The sequence below is a fragment of the Diachasmimorpha longicaudata genome, chromosome 1 (assembly GCF_034640455.1).
Source record: "Diachasmimorpha longicaudata isolate KC_UGA_2023 chromosome 1, iyDiaLong2, whole genome shotgun sequence".
Taxonomy (NCBI): domain Eukaryota; kingdom Metazoa; phylum Arthropoda; class Insecta; order Hymenoptera; family Braconidae; genus Diachasmimorpha; species Diachasmimorpha longicaudata.
The window spans coordinates 13,345,462-13,367,662 of NC_087225.1; the positions used below are offsets into that span (position 1 = coordinate 13,345,462).

General features: G+C 37.0%; 5 protein-coding genes across 6 annotated transcripts; 4 read left to right on the plus strand and 1 right to left on the minus strand.

Annotated features, from left to right (window-relative positions):
* The first annotated feature begins 352 nt into the window (after window positions 1–352).
* LOC135162419 (uncharacterized) lies at window positions 353–3,823 on the plus strand. Of its 2 annotated transcripts, none has more exons than XM_064120868.1 (3): window positions 353–911; window positions 1,617–1,820; window positions 2,510–3,823. In XM_064120868.1, the coding sequence occupies exons 1-3, from the start codon at window positions 648–650 to the stop codon at window positions 2,690–2,692; spliced, it is 651 nt and encodes a 216-aa protein (XP_063976938.1). In that variant the 5' UTR covers window positions 353–647; the 3' UTR covers window positions 2,693–3,823. The 2 variants fall into 2 exon arrangements, with proteins under 2 accessions (XP_063976938.1, XP_063976927.1); XM_064120857.1 differs by having other exon boundaries at window positions 357–911; window positions 2,456–3,823.
* A 124-nt stretch (window positions 3,824–3,947) lies between these two features.
* Window positions 3,948–5,893, plus strand: LOC135162334 (endonuclease III-like protein 1). Its single transcript, XM_064120686.1, has 2 exons — window positions 3,948–4,733; window positions 4,874–5,893. The coding sequence occupies exons 1-2, from the start codon at window positions 4,104–4,106 to the stop codon at window positions 5,267–5,269; spliced, it is 1,026 nt and encodes a 341-aa protein (XP_063976756.1). The 5' UTR covers window positions 3,948–4,103; the 3' UTR covers window positions 5,270–5,893.
* On the minus strand, window positions 5,849–6,858 carry LOC135162411 (nucleolar protein 12). The gene is made up of 3 exons (XM_064120847.1): window positions 6,714–6,858; window positions 6,548–6,653; window positions 5,849–6,392 (listed from the first exon to the last, which is right to left on the minus strand). Exons 1-3 carry the CDS (start codon window positions 6,821–6,823, stop codon window positions 5,898–5,900), a joined length of 711 nt encoding a protein of 236 aa, XP_063976917.1. The 5' UTR covers window positions 6,824–6,858; the 3' UTR covers window positions 5,849–5,897.
* A 419-nt stretch (window positions 6,859–7,277) lies between these two features.
* LOC135162079 (zinc finger and BTB domain-containing protein 18.3-like) lies at window positions 7,278–11,517 on the plus strand. Its single transcript, XM_064120197.1, has 4 exons — window positions 7,278–7,419; window positions 7,527–7,711; window positions 8,031–8,189; window positions 8,777–11,517. The coding sequence occupies exons 2-4, from the start codon at window positions 7,535–7,537 to the stop codon at window positions 10,310–10,312; spliced, it is 1,872 nt and encodes a 623-aa protein (XP_063976267.1). The 5' UTR covers window positions 7,278–7,419; window positions 7,527–7,534; the 3' UTR covers window positions 10,313–11,517.
* Window positions 11,518–13,909: 2,392 nt separating this feature from the next.
* LOC135162383 (acidic leucine-rich nuclear phosphoprotein 32 family member A) lies at window positions 13,910–21,730 on the plus strand. The gene is made up of 8 exons (XM_064120780.1): window positions 13,910–14,373; window positions 17,712–17,855; window positions 18,245–18,364; window positions 18,445–18,557; window positions 18,628–18,734; window positions 18,936–19,009; window positions 19,244–19,349; window positions 19,556–21,730. Exons 1-8 carry the CDS (start codon window positions 14,326–14,328, stop codon window positions 19,615–19,617), a joined length of 774 nt encoding a protein of 257 aa, XP_063976850.1. The 5' UTR covers window positions 13,910–14,325; the 3' UTR covers window positions 19,618–21,730.
* Window positions 21,731–22,201: the final 471 nt, after the last annotated feature.

The following is a 22,201-nucleotide window of genomic DNA, read 5'->3' on the forward strand; positions in this document are numbered from 1 at the left end:
AATCTTTGCACCCAATTGGCGGCTCCGACTGTCTCACTGCCCAATAAGAAGGCACCTTTAGAAGGAACGACCAATCCTCTTTCCCCATCACCTTCAATTCCACATCGATTCCAAAAATTCTGACCCAAAAAAACTGTTTTTTCACACGCTCGAGAGCACGCAATGGTTCCCAACAACTGTAGGCAGTTTGCAACAATAGAACTACAATAGATAGGAGTGGGCGAGTGTCTCTTCAACGTGGCCATTGCGATTCAACGCCTAACGATTAGTCACTTTGGTACATTCTGTGTATTCCACGAGCATTCACACATTCAACAGTTAAATATCTTGACTCGTGTACGTCAGTCCTAAACTGCAGTGCATCAGACAGATGTATTATCATTCTTCACGAATACGTGAGGAATTAATTTCATCTAGTGACGTATTAACAGAACATTAAGAGGCTAATTCCTTCTACATATTCATGTAGATTATTGTTGATCATCATTAGTGCTCCGTAGTGATCGAAAAAAAACTCATCTTTGTGGGATAAAATCATCATGTTGATTCTCGTGTAGATTATTTTAGAGTCGTAGAAGCCAGCATTTCGCCGCAGCATTCGTTTCTTTTTGTCGTCCATTAGTTTACGAGAAAAGGATAGTTGAGACATGCCTGACAGTGAAGCAGTTTATCAACCCACTACTGTGGGCTACACCTACGAGACAGGAGGCGATAGCCATGAGGTTGGGGGTGGTGCTGGATTGAGGAATGGATTCTCCAGAATCATGTTCAGGCACAAAGTCAGCATGAGGAAGTGGTTGGAGTGGGTATTGTTGTCGGTGGCAATCTGTGCTACTGTTGCTGGACTCACCACCCTCGTTGTTAATCTCGTGGCTTGTGATGGAGTACCCGTGCCTAATAATAGTACTCAGGTATTTTGGGGAGACATGGTGGAGAGTCACTTGAATTCGGTTGCTCGAGTGGGAGATGGATAGACAGGAACCCTATAATTATTTCAATGACCGTGAAATTCGTTCCTTCAAATAACAGATTCTTTGTTCCATTCCAGTCAATTAATGTTCCCCAGAAACGGAGTATTTTAATCTGATAAAGTATCTGTTGAGATTAAATGAGATAGATATTGGTATGAAAGGGGAAATTGTGTGGTCAAGATCAAGACACATGAGCAAAATGTATAAAACTCAACGTTTTCATTGCGATAATGATCCCAGTTTGATTTTATGGAATTCAATTTTAATTAAGCCAACGCTAGAGGTGTCTAGGTATTGTTAAGTCATCTAGAGACTCTTCTAGACTTTTGGAGACCTTTAGACGCCTGATTGTTTGATCCCCAAATCCTTAGAAATTTCCTAAATCAAATCTTGTGGGTGAATATTCCCTCACTTTCAGTTTCATTAGAGAATGATAATTCGAACAGCACTAGGCTTGTTAAAAAATATGATTAAAGTAGAATAATGATAGTTTATTTCATCTCAGTCTCTCCTGAGCGTTCGTCATATACCCTCATTATCAAGATACTATAGTCCCTTTTGTTGCTTTCTAGACGATTTCGTATCTTCCTTATTGTCTTATAAATCGTGGATAGAACAACAAGCAAAGCATTTTTTTTATTTCAGGCTGATAGTAAACCCCAGCCAGAGTCAAATAGTGGAACGAAAGTGGAGGACAAAACTCCGAATGACCCTTCAGGTGGATCTCTAGCTGTTGGAGCCTGCATAACCCTCCTTGGGGTTTCGATGGGCGCCCTGTGGGTCTGGATGCGATTCTTCCATCGTGGTGGCAAGTCCCAAAGAGGTGGAGTCAGTCGTGCTAGTGGACAGGTGAGACCACACAATCCCAATATTCAACACAGTACTACACCGTTTAATCCTCATCCTTCACCGAATTTTCATTATTCATTTTAGTAGAGAAGTGGGTAAATGAGTGAAATCAATCCTTTTTTGTTGGAAATACTATTATTTTATTATTTATTTCTCAATTACCTCATGTTGATGTGGATGAATAAGGACTTGAGCTAATCAAGAGCAAAATGAATTCATTTTCCAGAGTTTTGAGCTTTTGCAAAGCTCTAATTAAAAGTTTAACTGATTCTGAACTTCTCGAGAACAAGAAAATTATGAGTATGTTTTTTTAATCGCGAACGAATAGCTTATAAAGGAGAAAATTCTGAATGGTATCTTCACAATTTTAGGAGACGTTGAATCGCATGACAAACACAAAGTTTTAGACATTTCTAATAATGTTAGACATTCATATATTCATTCATGAAAGTGTAGTGATAAAAGTAGCATTCAAAAAATATTAGGAACGGCAAGATCATCAAAAACTTTGATTTATCTCGTTTAACCCCTTCGACACTCATTTACTGAAAAAAAATGGTTTTATTTTTATTTTTAATTCATTTAAACAACCTCCCTTTGACCACATTATTTTACCCCTTATGTAAACACGTAAGATGTTGGGCGGTTTGAATCCATCAACTGACTTGCTGGTGGGTTCCACTTCGCAGTACGGGCCAGTACTTACTGAGGTGCCAAGCCAGATGACAGCTAAGATTGTCAGTGATAATCGTGCTGTACCACTGTCCGATCAGGAAGAGGAGACTTACACACTGATGGAGAATACCAGTGGTAATCCTAAGAGAACCGACAATGCGCAGGAAAACAACATCAACAATCAGAACACGGGCTGAGTAGGTCTCAAGGATTGATTATATTTCGCAACTATTGGTCCTCGTAATTACGTGATTTCCTGAGATTGAGGAGATTCTAGTACACGACTAACTATTTCTACGAAATTGTTTTCGTACTTTTGACTATTCGTATTTTTATCCATATCTTCACTTAGGTTTAAGTTATTATTATCGTTAATTTAACGATTGAATTGGACATCACAATTTTATTTAACGAAATGAGTTTTGTAGCAAAAAAAGTAATTCAGTGGTAGAAGTGGGAAACATCAGACTCAATGGTTGGGCATTCACCTGGAGAACATGTGATTTTCCAAACCAGTTTAGAGGATTTCTATTTTTATTTTAATGTGATTATTAAAATGCTAGAATCTTCTCAAGAGAATAAAAATCATAATGTTAAATGTAGATTCGCTCACTATCCCGATGGATACCAAGCATCCTATTTGAGTAATGGTTTCAACAATTCTACCTTCCTCAACGAAGAAATATTATATTTTTTTTAATAGTTTGTAGACGACCCACAAGATCGAAAAAATATTTTCCAAGTACTTTAGATTCCTCGCAGTGGTTATAAAAATACTTTTTCGATTCAAATCGTGGTCTGATAGATTGTGTTAGTTCGTAGAGAGCTCTGTGATCCCGCGGAAGCGAGTGACCTCGTGACCCAATGCACAACGACTTCAAGAAAACTGAAATTGCAAAAAAATTAAATAAAATGAAACCAACACCAGAATAAGGCATGTGAGAAATACTGAATGAGGAATTGTTCCTTTCGAGTACTGTATGCATGGAACTAATGACTGTTTATTTTTTTTCTATTTTTTAATATAATAAGTTGACTTAGGTACATACCCCAAATCATTCATACATTTCGTCGGTTTCTTGTAGTTCATTTTATTCCGTCCATTACACAAAACTTGTACAATTGGGTCGAGCTTAACAAAAAGTATATCTTCGAACAATTTTCATGATTGTTGAGTAATTCATTACTCAGCAATTACTGTAGACATTTATTGAATATGATTATTTGTAATGTTACGTTGTGTTTCATTTTATTATTGAATTTATGTACTATTATACTATGAATATATGAACGGAAATAAAGACTGAGTGAGTGAATGAGAAAAAAAATTAGTGTCCGTATTTATTTTTATTCCGAAGGGTGATTTATCAGATACCTTTGAGATAGTATTCTAAAATATGAATTTCTTATCCAAGTTGCATGATAAATATTTCACAGACATACTTTTGACAGTTGTCAATATTTTATAAGGACCTGAATTTTAACTAGGCACGTTAGTGAGTTAACCTATAGGATGATTATGTAGTGCAAGTAAGATGCTAAAAAATCGCGACTGCTGTCGAGAGTTTCCTTGAAGAAATGGAGGTTATGGCTCTCACGTGGATGTGAATGTTTACGTATCATACAAGGCTGCAAAATCTCCTGAAAATCATGAGTAAACGCTCGAAAATAAATTTAACGAGCCTTAGAAATAAGACCACTGAATCGACAATTAAACCACAAATAAATCATGAGGACGATAAGACCGTGTCAAAGTACTTTGTCGCCGAAATTCTCGAACCGCAGAAGCCCAGAGCTACGAGAAAGCGAAAATCGATCGAAATAAAATACGACAAAGACCCAAAATCTGGCGAAAACCCTCCGAAACCTGCGACAAAAAATAATAAAACAGCAGTGAAAAGTACAACTGGAGACGATGAAAAAAATGAGAATGTAGGCAATAACAAATGGATGCCGAACAACTGGGAGAAGACCCTTGAATTCATCAAAGAGATGAGGAAGCATAATACAGCTCCTGTGGACGAGATGGGCTGTCACAAATGTTCAGATGAAAAGGCGAGCCCTCCAATTTTTCGCTTTCAGTCACTGTTAGCCCTGATGCTGAGCAGTCAGACAAAGGATCAGGTGACACATGCAGCGATGGAGAGATTGAAGACCTATGGATGCACTCCTGACCTTTTGGTCAAAACTCCTGATGATGTTCTTGGAAAATTGATTTATCCTGTTAGCTTCTACAAGGTAAAAACACATCTAAGTAATCATTTTCCAAAATTTCGAAAATGCAAGTTTTGGAGAGAATAAAGGTCCAAAAAGACTGGAACTGCATTACTAGAACCCCCTGAGATCATAAATTTGATTCTCTCTTTGATTTCTTCCAGCGAAAAGTCCAGTACATAAAGAAAACCAGTGAAATTCTCCTTCGGGACTACAACGGCGACATTCCAGACACAATCGAAGGGCTCTGTGCCCTCCCTGGCGTTGGTCCTAAAATGGGCCATATCTGCATGCAAGTCGCTTGGAACCAAGTAACAGGAATTGGAGTGGATACTCATGTCCATAGAATCTGCAATCGTCTCCATTGGGTGGAGAAACAGGCGAAGACTCCAGAGGACACGAGGAAGCAGCTGGAGGAGTGGCTTCCCAAACCACTCTGGACGGAAATCAATCACCTGCTGGTTGGATTTGGCCAGGAGATCTGTTTACCCCAGCATCCTAAATGTGGCGACTGCCTCAACAAAAGTCTTTGCCCATTTGCGAAAAAAGGAAAAGCATGAACCATCAATCTGTCTCTAATATACCAGTATTATTAATTGATAATGGAGTTGCCACCGCGGAATGACCTGCCGCCAGAGGTGATTTTTTAAATTATCATTTGTGGTTCGTCCACCTCGAACGTAAATTACTGAAATTAGGGGAGAATATTGAGAACCTTTCCTTACCAAGTTCAACATCATGCAAAGAATGCCGGATATTTTCCTTTAAAATTAATAAATAAATAATGTCGATCATTTGATGAATAATCAATAAGAGAAAAGGTCAAAACAATTTGAAATTTAAATTCATTAATGACCGTCGAAATGAGGAGTTTCAGTGTCAAGTGATTTTTTGTGGTCAATTAAATTCACAGGAAGCATTTTTCCGCTGTATCGATTATAATGAGATAATTCTTCATTGAACGTGATATGAAAAATTAATCTGGTCCGTTGATCATTCCAGTGGTGATGCTAAAGGCATGGTTTATCATTTTTATAAATGAGTCACTTATTTTTTTATTTATTCTACCGTTATTACCATTGAATGGAAAATAATTGATCCCTAAGAGGAGCTATCAATGTGAAATAAAACCACAAATATTTAATTACAAAAGAATTTAATTAATAAAATAAATTGCCAATGTTGTTTTCAAGGCTTTTTCTTCATCAATTTCTTCTTAGTCTTCCCCTTGGCCTTTTTAATAGCTTTTTCATGTTTAATCTGTGCTCTTTTCGCTAATTTTCTATTCTTTTGACGATCTAATCTCTCCTTCAACTGGAATATTTTACTTTTACTCGTCTGTTTCAATGTTTCCTTCTGCCGAGCTTTAGTTATAGATTTTTTTGATAATTGGGGTTTTGTTTCTTGATCTTCCTTGGAAGTCTTGGGCTTTTTGGGCTTCAATTCCATTCCAGGGATACCTTCTTCCTCTTCGCTTTCTCCATCTGTAGACTCAGCTTTACACGCTTCTTCGTATTTAGGCTTATTTTCGCCGATCCAGTTGGAGCCCTGAGCTAAATCGTTGACGTTTAGCTCTAAGATACTGACTGTCTTGCCATCTACTTCATATTCCTGTTGCTGAAGGAGTTCTTCAAGTTCTGGGACGTCTCGTTGAGATACAAGTGTTTTGAACCGTTCGCGAGCCTAGAAAAAAAAGTTTTTTATGAATCAATCATTTTTCTTCGAGAAAGTGCAACTTGTTTCACAAGGACAACATGCCCATAGATTGCTGTTAAGGCAGGTTCTGCTGCCCTGACATGAAGGGCATTGACGAATTTCTTATTGACTGTAATTTTTACCTCTTGCTTGATTCGTTTCCTCTCCTGTTTCAACTTCTCCTTCAGCTCTTCCTGAGCCTTCTGTCTTCTCTGTAGCTTCCTCTTGTGAAATCCCCCCAGAAAGTCCCTGACAACCAAGGCAATATTTTAACATAACAATTTCCAAAATATGTTAGTAAATACTCACTTTCTTTTTTCTTCATCAAAAACTAAAGTGATTTTTCTACGCTTCTTTGGTTTACTTGGTTGACGATCAACGTTGAGAAGCTGGGGAACCCCTTTTACAGCAGGTCGCATGATACTGTTTACGTATTTTTGAGGTTATGGCATGACATGTGAATAATAGAGGTTAGGAGAACGTTGCATTCAACGACTCCAGAGGGCATCGTTTGATTACCAAACTGTAGCAAAAATGGCAATAGTGTCGATGCCAAATAAAGATTCCAAAAGTAAAACTCTGTGAGTATATCTAAAAACTGTTTGTGTTCCCCCTTTGGCGTTTTTCAGTCAGAAAACAGTCAGATAACCATACGTCGTATCTAAAGTCCTTGATATACTGTTGTTTGTAATGTTCATCCTCTTTGCTAATGATGTGCAACAAGAACGATGGACGAAACGAAGATATTCAAAAACAATAAAAATTAGGAACACCAAGATAATCATAACGTAGACGTAATCGACAAAAAAATTCTCGAATATTTCTGTAAAAAATAGTTAGAATGCTGCCAGTGTATGCTAGTGTGTTTTTTGTGTTTGTGCCTCAGCTGCGAAGATTCTTCACATACGTTTGACTCTAAGGAAAATTTTGCAGCACTTTCTAATGAGGGAAAAGTCCATTTTCCCCAGAATAAATTACGCTAAACCAATTTTCAAACTGACAAATGATTAATGAGGTATGGAACAATTATAGCAATATATTCTATTAATTTTACTCATTCGTAAATCTGTTGATGTTGTTAATGTTATGAAATGGTGTCCTCAATTGGATTGGCTTTCACAGAAATAGCAATGGTTGAAACAGGCAGAGAGTATATTCTGCAGTGGCCTGGTCATGCAGCAAGTATCACGGAGAGATTCAGTGGCCTCCTGGCACGTCAGGCACTCGTTGATGTTACATTATTATGCCAGAATCAGGAATTACGTGTTCACAAACTTGTCCTTGCATCCTGCAGTCTCTACTTCGAGGTAAAAGCAACCACCAAGTAAAAGCTCAGACTTTTTAGATAATGGGAGCTCACTTGAAGAGTTTATGGGAGATTACTTGGGCAAATATCCTTGTGGTAGGACTGTGAGATTTTTTTGTGAAGGGATTCCATGTGATGAATTCCAAAAGCTGTCATAATATCTTTATAAATTTTCATATTCACCTCCTCAGAAAATCTTAGAAAAATAATTTGTCTTTTGAATTTTCTTTATTTATTACTAATTTATCATGAAGGCTATAATAACGCCATTGGTTATGACTCTTATTACAAACTTTACCAATATTGCCCTGAATTTTCAGGAAATGTTGGAACAAGACCTGGGTCAGGAGCCCACGATAATTCTGAATGATCTAGATTTCAATATTCTCAAGGCTATGATTGAATTTATGTATTGCGGGGAAACGACCATAGCCCACTGTCATTTGCAGTCGCTCCTCAATGCTGCTCAAGTATTCAGAGTAAGTGAACACATGTCTGTCACAGAATTGTTATATAATGGCTGTTTTCCTTCAATTGTTTTCCGATGGCTTTCTTGTGAAATTTTTCAATAGGCTAGAGCTAATAATAGACTAGGGAGCCGTTACCAATATAATGTGGAACTTTGATCGCGAGAAGTCTTGAGAAAAATTTCAAAAGATGAACAATTAATTAGTAATTATAATAATAATTAATTATTATTGGCAAGTTTTGATTTGCAATTGTTTGATCCAAAAAGAGTACGACTGAGTTCAAGGGGAAATTACATGATATATTTTCTATCGACTTTGGTATTGACTTTTTATTTATTTATGAGAGACCCAAGCATCGTTAATTGACCTCAGTCTAGAGTAATAACGAAGAAGAATACTTTTACAGTACAGGGAAAACAAATTATCCAATTATCAGCGTCTCCATCAATTATTAGTATTGTCCTCATTGTTCTATTCTCTACTTGTCTATACAAGACCTCTTCAAAGCAATATTTTCCTAGAAAAGTAATCGATTAATCTGAAAGAAAATCGCTAGTTACTTTTTACTAAAGTTTTCATTTTCTCCTCATCTTCAGGTGAAACATCTTGAGTCATTGGTCACTTCCATGCTGGACGTATCCCTTCCCCTGGACGGGGATCCTCACAGCCCACAAGAGCCTGCAATTGAAGAGGAAGTCTCAAATCTCCACTTCAATAGTTTCACCGATACTCAATCTCCAGAGTACGACGCAGAGAATTTATCATCTACATATATATTCGAAGAACCAACCAGCTGTGATTCACCCCCCGAGCTTGAGAATGTACGTGAATTAGACGAGGAACTGGGAATGTGCTCCAACTCCTCCCCATCGCCGCAATTGCCACAAGATGATGAAAATCATCAGCATAATGTGCTTGAAAAGAGCCCCGAGGATCAGTCTGATTCACCAGGAGTAATTGGGGAATGTTCACGTGTATATACTCACAAAAAACGAACATCTATGGACGACAGAAGATCCCAGTTCCTCCCTTTAAATTTTTCTCAACTCCACGAGTCTTTGCCGACCGATTGCATTGATCTATCCTACGACAAAAGCTGTGATATTTCCCCCGTTACCTTTTCCCCTGTCGATCTAGAGGCTGAGTATATGTTCAATCTGAACACCGAGACTATTCAGTCTATGTCTCATCCCCAAAATTGCTCAATAACAGATAAACACAGAAGTATTTACGACGATGTAGATATCCAAAGATTGGCTGCCCCTAGCAACAATAATATTCGAAAAATTAAAGAGCTATTTTCCGATCAAAATCAATGCAACAATATCGTCACCACACCTGTATTAAGACGAAGCGTCAGGTTGAATCAATTGGAGAATGATGATACGGTTAACAATAACAGCGAGAGCCTTATCTGTCAAAAGACGAAAGACTGCAAGAAACAACCATTGAAGAAGTTGAAAAAATTCAGCAAGATTAAATCCATAAAATTGAATGGAAAAAGTAAAGATTCTGATTCGAGAATATCCGATGAAAATAGGAAGCACGTGATCAATGCGAGATCACTGAGGAGTAGTCGAAAAATAGTGACGAAGAATTCTAGTAAATTTTCTCTGTCGAGAGAAGAACAGAAGGGTAAAAATACCAAGCTGAAGGGAGGAAAAATTGAGGAGTCCTTGGACAATGGCGATTACGTTCCAGTGAAGCTGAATACGATAGCGTCTGTCGATCGTTCCCTTTGGGGGGACATGTCAGATTTGCTGGATAGTTGCCAGAATAATGCTGTTGTACCTGACTACTCCAAGAGCAAGGAGATCCCCTTTGCTGTTGGTCTACTCCCTCTTAGAGCTGCTTTAGAAAGAATGCAAGCTATTCCTGATTATCAGCCGAGGAAGACGAGGTCCTCTGTTACACCGTACAAAGCTGACCCTTCTGGACTCAAGAGGAAAGCAAATGGTGACATTGAGCCTGCAGTAATTAGTAAGAAACAGTGCAGCCCGGAGAGAAGTATCAGCGAGTCCGACACTGTTTGCCATATTCAAATACACACATCTCCCCAATGCTCGGAGAGTAGCGAAATTGTGGAAGCCAAACAAATTATTCCGGTTGAACCAACGTCGGATAAACGATGACACAGAAAATCGTTTAAATTGATGGCTTGCATTATTTATTTATTTGAAGATCGTTCCTATAATCCGTTTTGTATTTTTTTTTTTGATGATTTTTCGGGCGCCAGAGACCACGAGCATTGGAATTCGTACTAGAAGAATGAAACAAGTACGAAGATGCAAGGTAATTTTGCAGTGAAATAGTGAATATGAAAGAATCAGTTATTATTTTTCTCGGAATCATATTTTTTTATACCTTATGAAGTGAGGGGTAGCAAAATTTTTATAAAGATCTTTTCAACAGAGTCGTTGACATCCATAATAAAAGAATAATAACATGTTTTCGAGGGACTCATGTTTGTAGAAAAACAAATTGCAAGTGAAAAATTATCGAGGGTAAAACTATTGTTATAATGTTTGTTCCAAAAATTCATCGATTGCTTAAAAAAATGGCTATTTCTGTCCAAAGAGAAATCTCATTTCTGTATTACCATTTCGTTTGTGGAAAATGTTCGTTTCGTGAAAAGCGAGGAAGATATGTGTAAGTATTTTAATCCTGAAGAGACACCATTTTGTAGAATGATTCGCTTCGATTAAAATACTTCGCTGCTAGATGCAGAGCAATTATAAGTCTAAATTGAAAAATTTGCATCTTGGTAATTATCACCTTGCGATTTATACGTAGAAATTTTCAAAACATTCATTTTCATCACGTTGAAACGAGGGGAAAGTTTATTTTTCGTACAATTTTTTGAAATCGCCTACGCGTATAATGGTGAAGAAAACATGAACAAATAATCGCTCAAATCCAGTGTTGCCAGGGATTTTGTGGGATTGGAGAAGAGGAGACGAGGGCGATTATAAAGCTGAAATGCTTTTAGAACTTCAATAGTCGTCTCCCCTTTTCATTCGTAACAAAATCTATTATGTATGTAGGTATGTCAATGTAAATAATTGTCATCCATGGTTGCTATATCATAATTATTGGTTCTCATCATCATACTGATATTGATCCATGAAATTCTATACATTATTTTGTTTATAAGAGGATATGTTATATTGAGCAAGAAGATTGTGATTCTAGATTTAAATATAATAATCCTGATCTTTTTGTGTAATTACGGTTATTTTTAACTATCTAGAACAAAATGACGTATATACTTCGTTAATAAAATTTGCGGGGTGAAGAACATATTTTTTCAGATAAAATAAAATTTCTATAAACATGACACTACTTTATTTACTTTGCTTTCTAAAAAAATTATTCATCCTCTTCCTTCGATTGAATTACGAAAAGACTAATTCTGCCCCTCAGAAATTCTATTGAAGTTCCATGAAAATTGTCTGAGAAAATAATATTTATTTTTTGCTTCGGTTTTATTAAAAATTTCACAACCCTGAAGCGCACTACAAACTTCATTTTAGATAGAAATAATTCAATAGATGCTGCCTCGCCTACACAGGTCATTCTACTAATTTTTCTCTTCAATGATGACAGGAAGGGATTTTTTTACTCGATAGGGCTCTGATAGGAAGTCCATAAAAATTTCTCGAATAAATTCCACTGAACTTCTATCACCTGTTAACGTTAAATGGAAAACCTTTCGTAATTCATGAATAATTGTGAAAAATGTGGAACCCATAAGAAAAGCCTTTGCATTTCTCCCTAATAAAAATGCAAACTTGTCTCTCTACACACGAAGTACAGAAAATAGGAAAAAAGTTGGCGCTGCGAAAGTAAGAAAACATATTTCCATCGTCGAGGAAAAACTTCTTAACGCAGAAATACAACTTCCTCGTGTTTAAACCAATATCGATGGTGAAAAATTTGTTAAGCTTGACATTGATCACGATAAAGGGGTTGAAGGAGGTAAAGGCAAAGGAAGGTAGGAGTTTAATCTATTTATATCATGTAGTTTGATTGGATGGCTGGCGTAACAAGATATTACAATCGATTCTACACTGTGGTAAATATAAGTGCCCCAATAGAGATAAACTTTAATCGAAAGTATTTCCACAAATAATTCGCCCAGAAAATAATGTAAGTCGACTCAAAAGCTCTACCGAAACTTCAATTATTAAAAAAAAAAAATCCATCCCATTATTTTACTATTTAGCTGCGTCACTCGTTACCAAAATGAATAATGAGAATGGATGAACCGAATGAAAGCTGTTGCTACAATAAACAAATGGTAAAAAATCCATAATCCCCTCCTGTGCCATAATTCAACAATGCGGATAAATTACTGCAAGTAGAAGCAGACAGGATGTCAGGAGGCGCGCAATGGTCTGCGCCGAATCGGCAGGTGCTTCGAAAAAGTAAAAAAAAAGGTACTGTACAAGTGAAGAAAGAGGGAAAAGAAAGCCGTTGGGCTTGTCTACGTGCCCAGCCCATTACGATCATGGGCACTATGAATAAAACCAAATTTCCCGTTTATGATTGGAAAGGCGACGACACTGGGATGTATTTAAATTATTGTTATCCAAAGACAGGTGACAGATAGGAGGACGTAGTGTTGCCACATTGCAATCAATGAGCGCATATTGATCTCGTGCGATTCTATATTCTATTCCACGCACTCAGGGCCGATGCATCTGAACTCTTTCCCCCCACCGAGATTTGGAGAAATAATAACGGGAGATGGAGTGTAATTAATCATTTTCTTTGTTGAGCAATAACAATATCTTATCGGGGACCTCGAGATTCGGTCAACTGCATTTTAAAAATCAGTGATAAGTCTGTATATTAAATGGTTAAGATCAGAGATATTCATCCCAGATATTATTTATAATTATTGCATCTCTGGTTTCGTTGTAGATCAGGAATTTAAATTCGAGGGAGAGGGTCTTGAAACTTAACTGGAGCCGAGCACGTATGACCTCTGACAGATGGTTGCCCTCCCTCGCCCGCCCCTATCTCTATCATAAATATTATTATTATAAACCACTACAAAGGTAACAATCACGTCAGAAAGGAAATCAATGATTCTCAATTGAATACAGTATTTACAAATTGATTTTAAGCATTATTTTAGTTACTCATTGCACGCACAAGTTTCGGTTTATTCTTCAGTCAAGGGATGATTACCCAAATTATGTCAATACCTCAGTAAGAAGTTAAATAATATTCATCAGAGCAAAGTATATACAGGTGTGAACCAAATAAATTTGTAGAACCAAACAGCCAAATAAAAAAACAACAATCATTAAATAACTTAGCCTATCATCATTGAGACCAGATTCTTTTTCATGACTATGTTCTGTACCAAAATACATTATCACTCCAAAGAAATAAAAAAATCTACAAAATTCCAATTTCTCATATGTCACTTAAGAGACTTTTCGAGCACTAGCTTTGCACGAAATTCTATAAGTTTCGTATTTTGCCAACTTACCGCCACAGGCCAATATTGGACGAGAACGCCGCAAGGTGTCCCTCATGTTTTTAGAAAGATGACTTCTGATTGGCTGCTTCGAAAGTAGTGCCGGACATGTGTTTCGTTTCCCGCCTCAACCGGATTGTTATTGTGGTATTGGGAGGACGAATAGTCTGAAAAAATGACGATGTTTTATGGGCAGAGGAGGGAAGTTGTAAAGGGTGAGGACATAGCAAGGTGCGGTATCACAGGAGAGAGATAAAAAGGTGAAGTGGCGGAGGTAAAAAAAGTGGAAAAGACACGGGGAGAGTAGAGTGAAACGCCAGCGCGGTGTATGGTGTCGTACACTCGGACTAAAAGGCGAGCGTAGGGCCTAGGCCAGCAATCGAATCGACGTTGGGTTTGGTTGGCTCTTTGGCACGGTGGTGGCTCTGTTCTGTTCCTACTTGAGAGTGTGACCGAACACACACCGCGGTGTGTCCCCCCGTCCGTCATATTCCCGGTTTGAAAGCAAGGTTGCGACTAGTTGTTGCGACGCAGGAAGGTGCAGTGAATAGTCCGGTGTTCACAGAGAGCGATAAAATAATAGTAACTATTATTTGTTTGGAGTTGAACGTTGATAAATCAAGTGATAACGAGTAATTTTGTGTCTCACCGGCCATGGAGAAGCGGATAGAACTTGAGAAGAGAGGAAGGAATCCCGCCGAAGTAAGGACTTTGAAACTTTCAACATTTTTACATTTATACCTTTGATTCTGGATCATCATTTTTCGACATTTCTCGATTTTTATTGCTCGAAGGAGGGAATGAAATCGCTAGTGCCAGTGAATTCGTGTGAATTTGGGGAGAGTTTTTTTCAATTTTGGACTTTGGGAGGGGGGAGGGGGCTTCAGGGGCATTTTTCACGGTCATAGGCCTTTTTTACATCGAAAATGAAGATGTGATTCTCGGGGCTTTTGTGTCTGGGGGCAGGAGGGGGCGCAAACAACGACAACACGCGACCATTCTCGGATTCGTCGACGTCTTGTACGGACGATATGTTGAGGCCAGCATTAGGGGAATATTTTGGCCCTCTTGTTGAATTTTATCGATTTTGGGACTCGAGGATTGATTGTGCCTTGAATTTTCATCGGGGAGGAAAACCGCGTGGCTTCGTCAAATAGCCCAGTGGACAATGCTTCGCGATGCCGACACGAGAGAAGAAGCTACGACAACAGCAGGCATGGCGCGGTTACGCTTAGAAGAGGGGAGAGGGATTTTCTTAATTTCTTTTTTTTTTCGGGAATTATCAGAATTTGTTCGAGGTTTGAGATTTTCTCGATCGTTCCAGTTGTTGGACATTTCTAATAGGAATTTTTCATCTTTCAGAGAAAATGTTGGGGCGTTGAAAATGTGCTGCAGTGTTTTGCCATTTTATTAATTATTTTCCCCCGAAATTGGACCCTCGGGGGTTTGAATTTTGCATTGAGGGGGTGTACCTTTCAGTTACGAAAGTTTCAGGATCATGAACTCACCAATAGCCTCAAATCTTGGGGTAATCGGTCTACCGTGTTGCAACAGCAGGTACACAAGACGGTCGTGTACGCCGATGGGCATCTAAACTCCTAATACGTAGCATCGTTATCCATTTTTCTGCTGCCACTCGTAGCACATGAGAAATTGAATGGACCCGGAAGTTCGAAAAAAATTTGTCAGACCTATGAGATTTTTTCTACATCCTGTAGTTGAATAAATTCTGATCTTGGATTTTTCTTATTGAAATGAAAATTCGTAGTCGAGAAATGGTGCAACGTAATCATGAAGAAGATTATAATTAGGCTGGGGGGAAATGAAAAAGTCTCACGGGTTATCCCTGAATTGGAATTCAATGTTCTCGATGATTTTTCACTCCCCAGACGTCCCTTGGCCTCCTTTTTTACTCGGCATTTATCAATTACGGCTTCTAATTCAATTCTACTCGTGCATCTCAATGAATTCAATCAACCCACGATCGTAAGAATGGGAAATTTCACGAGATTTTCACTCTAATGAATAACCAATTGCAGGTATTCCTGAACAATCAGCTGTGGAAACTTAGATAAATTTCTGCACCCGGGGACTTGAGTGCATTTAAAAATTCATGGGTTCACAACGTGCGGCTAATTGCTATTGTATAAATGACACGTAGGCCAACGCGTGAAATCGGGTCACCAAAAAATTTATATTCTCATCATCAAATGTATCATCTAATTCATCTCCTGTGTAAGTTATCGACAATTCCCACACTACCGGGTATCAGAAAAGGTCGAGTTAATTCTCTTTTTTTTCCGTGGCTTTATTAAAGTTCTTTTGGGAGTCAATGGCCCGAGTTTCAAACAGGAACGTTGAAATTTCTCGAGAATTCAATTACGTGCTTTCACATTGACTGAAAACCCTAACACTTTCCTCAAATAGTTTCATCAATTTATGGATGCGAATCATTTCTTGTCCCTGGAAAAACCTCTGCTATTTTTTCCGAATTTTTAAACGGGGGTAATAACTCGGGAAAATACATATGCATCATAAGAGTGATTAAAACTAAAAAAAAAAACAAATGAAAAAAGTGACCTTAGAGCTCGAACAATTGGGCTGATGCTGCAGAAATGAAAGGACTAGCTTTTGTTGTTTCAGTTTCGCCGGTTGAAAAATATGTTATGTAAATGAATTTTCGATGCCGGGTTTTTGTGAGTCGGTGCAGGGTTAATATACGTGCCCATGAGGCGGCCACAGCGCCGTCCGATTTGCGCGTGTGAATGATCGCCGCCATTGTTGTCCGGTATACGCGCCTGTACAGACATGTTTGTGCTGGGTAAAAGTATAAACAATTTCCTCAATCTACCGTATCAGTATCAATTTCGTAGTATTGATTAACATATTTGACTTCATTTTTCATCACCAGACCTTGTTTTTCACCTGCATACAGTGTTTCGTTTCACTCCAAAAATGTGCAAAGTGTCATGTCTACTGCGTTTCGAGTCCGCCATATTGGACGAGTCCACTTTGTTGCCAAGGGATCAAAATCACTGAGAAAATAATTCGAATAATTTATCTTCATTCGCGTTTCGATTTTTGACGGAAAAATCCAGGCACAATAACGAGATTTTTTATGATTACAATTTTTTTCGCCTCTCTTGTCAGTTTTGAGATGAAGGGGATTCAATTGCGTGGGCGACAGTGGTACATCAATTTCGTATGTTCTGTGTCGCTGGGTGCAGTGGCGTAACAAGTGTGTGGCTTGTGGCGCCCATGGCACAGAATGTAACGCAACAGCCGATTAAATTCCACCGAAATGCACCGCTACTTTTCCCTCAAAAAAAATATCTAGTCATCAAAAAAAATTTGCCTCCTCGAAAATACATGAAATTCAATTGTTCAGTGCTAGATATTTTTTTTATTGCAGTCTGAATTACTTACATAACAATTGAAAACAGCGAGAAAAAAATATCTGCAGTGCAGAATTATTTCTCTGACATACTGCCTTAAATTGCAATAAAAAAAGTTTTCAATTTTCAGTACATATTCCATACATAATTTCAACTTTGGGAATACGAACCGTCTCCTGAAATATTTCGACTATAAACTCTAAAATTAGGAGACCAAGAATGAAAATAAAAAGTTTCCAATTCCACTGGCTAAAGTGATTTTTAAATGCATTCTAATAATTACCGTCAGCCCTGCGAAATTTTTTAAACCAAAATTTGGAATTTTTCGGCTTAAGTAAGACGCCGACGCGCTTATAACACTCCATTTGTACCGCTCCCTCTCCCCTTTTCATATGCCTTTCCCTCATCAACCCTGTACCCTACCCTTTTTCAACGTTGTTCACTGCTAAGCCCCCCTCACCTTTCTCTTTCAGTCGATCAATAAATACAGCATACCTTCTTTCTCTATCCATTGCTCATTAAAACAGATCTCATTAGGGGTAAAAGTAGTCTCGTTTCCTTGTCCTTATCCTTGGATGATTTATGCCCTTGAACTTGTGCATTTCATTTGCTCATTTTATTTATTTTTTTCTTTCTTCCCTGCAGATCACAGAATTTGTCCTGGACAACTGTCGGAGTACCAATATCGTAGGCCTCACAGATGAATTCGTGGCACTCGAGTCGCTCAGTTTAATTAATGTGGGTCTCACCAGTCTCAAGGGTTTTCCTGTTCTACCAAATCTTAAGAAGGTAATTGGAGGGATTGCGGGTGGATAAATACATGAAGTAATTGATGAGACAGATACGTTCAGAAATCACGACTATTTTTTACAAATTTGTTTTGCAGATATCAGGAAAATACTAATCAGAATATTTATTATTTCACAACTCGATTGAATATTTAGTAGATCTCTCAATTATACGTAGGGTTAAACTAGATTATGGAGAGACTATTTTCCTAGTCAAGGGTTTCAATAAAAAATTGTTTCTGACGAATTTTCTTAAACTTTATCGTACTTAGGATATTTTGGTTCAATGAAGGTTTTGAAGAAAAATAAACGTTATCTAGCTACACATGCAAATGTCTCACGCAAAAGGTGATTACTCAATGAATAATTATTTTATTACCCCGTTAACAGTTAGAGTTGAGCGACAATCGAATCTCTGGTGGTTTGAATCTTCTCCTGACGAGCCCAAAATTAACACATCTCAACTTAAGTGGCAATAAAATCAAAGACCTCGACACACTACAACCATTGGTAAGAAAATTAATAATTATTAATTATTATTACGACAATTATGAAAATTTGACTGATGGTAATTTAATTTGATTTAACAGAAAGATTTCAAAAACTTGAAAAGCCTGGATCTTTTCAATAATGAGGCTACAGACATGGATAATTATAGGGAGAAAGTCTTCAGTCTAATCCCTAGTTTAAGATATCTGGATGGGTAATTATATCATACATTAATCAATATTTTTCCATTCGTACAGAGTTGTCATGATGTTTTGTTTTGGTAGATTTGATATGGACGACTGTGAAGTTGATGACAGTGAAGGCGAAGATGATGAGGTGAACGGAAATGATGATGGAGACGGTGATGCTAACGAGGAAGATAGCGAAGAAGGTAAAATTCCCTGATTGATTTTCTATTTCAAACGTTAATAAAGAATTCATTTAATAAGACATCGCGTTCGAATAATTATATTTCTTTGAAATTATGGAAAATGTCACACTTAGCAATATGGAATTGAATAGAGCATCTGTTTTGGATTTTTTCTAATAAATTTTCTTAACGACTTTAATATGATGTTGAACATTTCTGCAGTTTCAGAGGAAGACGATGAGGACTTGGACGATGATGAGGTCTGCTTAGGAACTGTCTACAAGGACGATTTAGAGGTGAATATGGCTAGAAGTCTCTTCGTCCTGTTCTTTATCTACAATATGTTAACGTCAAGAGTGCTAAAGCAGATAATTTTTTCTTTTAACGTTTTCGATAGGTTTTTTTTTAATGCCGAAATAATTGGTATTTTGTGCAGACAAGGAATTATTCCCAAAAGATACCAATGATTAGGCATCTGACGTAAAAAACCTCTAATAAGTGAACTAATCAATTCTTCCAATTATCCGCAGAACGACAGTGACGAGGAGGATTATATGGGTGAAGAGGAGGAGGAGGAAGATGTTGATGAGGGTGACAGTGATGAGCCAGATGACGAAGATGGTGAGGTGGTTGAAGGTAAGACAAAGTGAAAACATCCATTTCAACACAAAATCTTCAATAATTGGCACGCGACATGAAATAATTGAAGCAAGTGACATTATGCCATGTTGTTTTTAAAATGTTATTTAAAGTGGAACAGAACCCCTGTGTTTAGATGAATTCTAATAACTGTCCTTTATTCTGTAATCATTGTTTTTCATTTGCAATTGAAAATTTTTCAGAATCATCTCCAGCTCGAGGCAAGAAAAGAAAACATGAAGACGGAGGTGAGCCGGGTAACTAGAGCATCTCGAATTTTTTTCGATACTGTTGAATGAGTGTAAAATTATTATATAAATAATAACAATAATGCGCCGACGAGTGAGAACAGCTGGGAATCAAACAATTACAAGAAAAAAAAATGAATTAAATAACTAGAAGACCGACCAATGACAGACACTTAGTATAACTCTATCAGTTAAACCACAACCCAAGCAGAGAAACGACAAGAATTGAAGGCAAAATGAGGAGTAAATAAATATAAACAATCAGACTGAAACAATTGTCTGTGGAGAATTAAATCGATGAATTATTAACAAGAAACGAGAAAATGAAAAAAAAATAGAGAATGAGAGAGAAAGAGATGAGGGAGCGATAATGGAAAGGATAATGAGTAAAGAGGTGAATAGGGTTGCATTCCAGCCCGACCCAACACGTTTTAGTTATACTAACGATATTTTATATAGAGTATATAGTTAGAGAATTAGAAGTGTTGCACAGGGGTGAGGAATCTGTGATGAAATGAAATAAAAAACAAACCTTGAGGATTAGGTAAATATCTCAGCAATGAATTAATTTAGAGGGAAAATGAGCAAGAGATTTTTTTGGTTGCTGACAAAATTATCTGGAACAAGTCTCTTCAGATTTCTGTCCAAGACTAATGCTCAGACGATTCCTACATCAAGGAAATGACTCGATCAACGTTTTTATTTCACTTCAAAACTAATATCGAGGACTTGATAACAAAGACCTTATTTTTTGTTGTCAAATTGTCGATGAGCGTCGCAAAGTTCTCAGGAGAGGAAAAAACGAAGATCAAGAGCTGAATAAAATGAGAGAACATCCAGCAGACACAGCTAAACTCTCAAGAAAATAATGGAGCGCTATTTGTCTGTTAGCTCCAGTCGGCCAAAGGCTGGTCACGCTGGAATGCAATCGTCGTTAATCAGTACTAAGATTACATAAGTTACATTTTAAATACATTATTGTACCATTAATTCTTAAATGATGATGAAAATTAACGAAGAAATGATGAAAAATATTGAGGAACAACTTTTTGTACAGGTTTACAAAATAAACCGATGATCGGAGATGCACGTGTTTTTTTTCAAATTGGGTATAACACATGTTTCAAATTTTGGGACAGAAAATAAATCAGATTGTATCAACGTTATCAGCCACTCTCACTCGCACGGCGTTTCTCGGCAGTTAAACGCCCATTTGATTTTTTATTGATTAATATATATTATATATATATTTTCGCCCTTTGACTTTATTCTCATCTATTCAAATCATGGATTTATGATTAAGGAGTTGATTATATGATAAAAGAAGATAGAAAACGCTCAATGATTTGATGATTTATTTCGCATTTTCATGGTTATTATACGTTTCGAATTGTTCAATTTTCTTCGTAATATCGTTCTTCATCACATGATATTTTTTTATTGTCTATTATGAGAATAGAAGGATCTATATCTATTTAAAATTCCATTAATCAAAAAACGAAACATCAAAAGATCGAAAAAATATCGTGTTTCATTTAATTTCTGTCCCAAAACATTTAATTGCGCAGAACCACCACTTCATTATTGGTGAATTAATACACAATTCGTTGGTGAAAATACGGGAGGAAATCAATTTAATTATTCCATTATGAATATTTTAATGAGTATTTCGGGGACTTGAGAAGTATCCATAGGAGAGAATGGTTGCATCGTGTAACTGAAAGATATTCTTCCCCTTCAAGTTCTCGCAAAATAGAATTTTCTCCATAGAATTCTCTCGCAAAATAAAATAAGTATAGATCCCGAGTCACTCCAGGGTGACAATTACTGTCATTGAATTAATCATCAGTTATCATTTTGATCGAAAATATCAAAGAATTGTAACAAAATTGGCGCATAAATTGAAATAAGAAAAATAAGAATTGTGGAGACAGAATTTAATAACTTAGCGGTAAAGACGAGTGGACTGTGCAGACGTTACTGACTAAAAAAAATAAGAAAAATTGAGGAGGTGAAAGAGAAATTGACATTGACCATTGTAGAGTGGATGATTGGAGTGTAGAAGAGTGAGAATGTAAGAAAAGATTGGTTTTATAAATAAATAAAAATGAACAAAAAAATACAAAAAAATATATATATAAAATAAACGATTATGGTAGAGTCGAGGACCTGGTGACACCTTGCTGCCAGATTGGTTATGGCCTTATCCAATTTTTCCAAGACTTTGACAAAAAGCAAATTTATATTAGGTAACATTTGAAGTAAAAACAAATCGTGTACAGGTCCATAATTAAATAAAATGAATAAAAAAAAAATCTGTAAATTCACAATCCGTAAGTTAGAGATTGCAGCTCATGCAGAAGCAGAACGTCAAGCAGTAGTGAAAAAGAATTGAAACGTAAAAGATTTAACAAATCTTTCTGCGCGTACTGCAACCATAACTGCACATTTTGTCAATTGTAATTTTTTGAAAGAAAAAAAAAACGAGGAAACAAAAGGAAAGGTAAAGGTAATTAATTGTGACAATTTTGTCTGTCTCCCCTTAATCGAAGTACATTCGTGTATTTGTCAGTCTGTTCTGTTTGTTGAAGTGAATTTTTA

Bases quoted from the DNA above. Each gene is read 5' to 3' on its own strand.
- LOC135162419 (XM_064120857.1), top strand. From the start codon at position 648: ATGCCTGACAGTGAAGCAGTTTATCAACCCACTACTGTGGGCTACACC. The intron at 912-1,616 runs GTATTTTGGGGA...TTTTTATTTCAG, and splicing joins TGCCTAATAATAGTACTCAG to GCTGATAGTAAACCCCAGCC. The intron at 1,821-2,455 runs GTGAGACCACAC...TAAACACGTAAG, and splicing joins TCAGTCGTGCTAGTGGACAG to ATGTTGGGCGGTTTGAATCC.
- LOC135162334 (XM_064120686.1), top strand. From the start codon at position 4,104: ATGTTTACGTATCATACAAGGCTGCAAAATCTCCTGAAAATCATGAGT. The intron at 4,734-4,873 runs GTAAAAACACAT...GATTTCTTCCAG, and splicing joins ATCCTGTTAGCTTCTACAAG to CGAAAAGTCCAGTACATAAA.
- LOC135162411 (XM_064120847.1), bottom strand. From the start codon at position 6,823: ATGCGACCTGCTGTAAAAGGGGTTCCCCAGCTTCTCAACGTTGATCGT. The intron at 6,654-6,713 runs GTGAGTATTTAC...CTTGGTTGTCAG, and splicing joins TTTGATGAAGAAAAAAGAAA to GGACTTTCTGGGGGGATTTC. The intron at 6,393-6,547 runs GTAAAAATTACA...TTTTTTTTCTAG, and splicing joins GGAAACGAATCAAGCAAGAG to GCTCGCGAACGGTTCAAAAC.
- LOC135162079 (XM_064120197.1), top strand. From the start codon at position 7,535: ATGGTTGAAACAGGCAGAGAGTATATTCTGCAGTGGCCTGGTCATGCA. The intron at 7,712-8,030 runs GTAAAAGCAACC...CTGAATTTTCAG, and splicing joins CCTGCAGTCTCTACTTCGAG to GAAATGTTGGAACAAGACCT. The intron at 8,190-8,776 runs GTAAGTGAACAC...CCTCATCTTCAG, and splicing joins ATGCTGCTCAAGTATTCAGA to GTGAAACATCTTGAGTCATT.
- LOC135162383 (XM_064120780.1), top strand. From the start codon at position 14,326: ATGGAGAAGCGGATAGAACTTGAGAAGAGAGGAAGGAATCCCGCCGAA. The intron at 14,374-17,711 runs GTAAGGACTTTG...TCTTCCCTGCAG, and splicing joins GAGGAAGGAATCCCGCCGAA to ATCACAGAATTTGTCCTGGA. The intron at 18,558-18,627 runs GTAATTATATCA...TTGTTTTGGTAG, and splicing joins AGTTTAAGATATCTGGATGG to ATTTGATATGGACGACTGTG.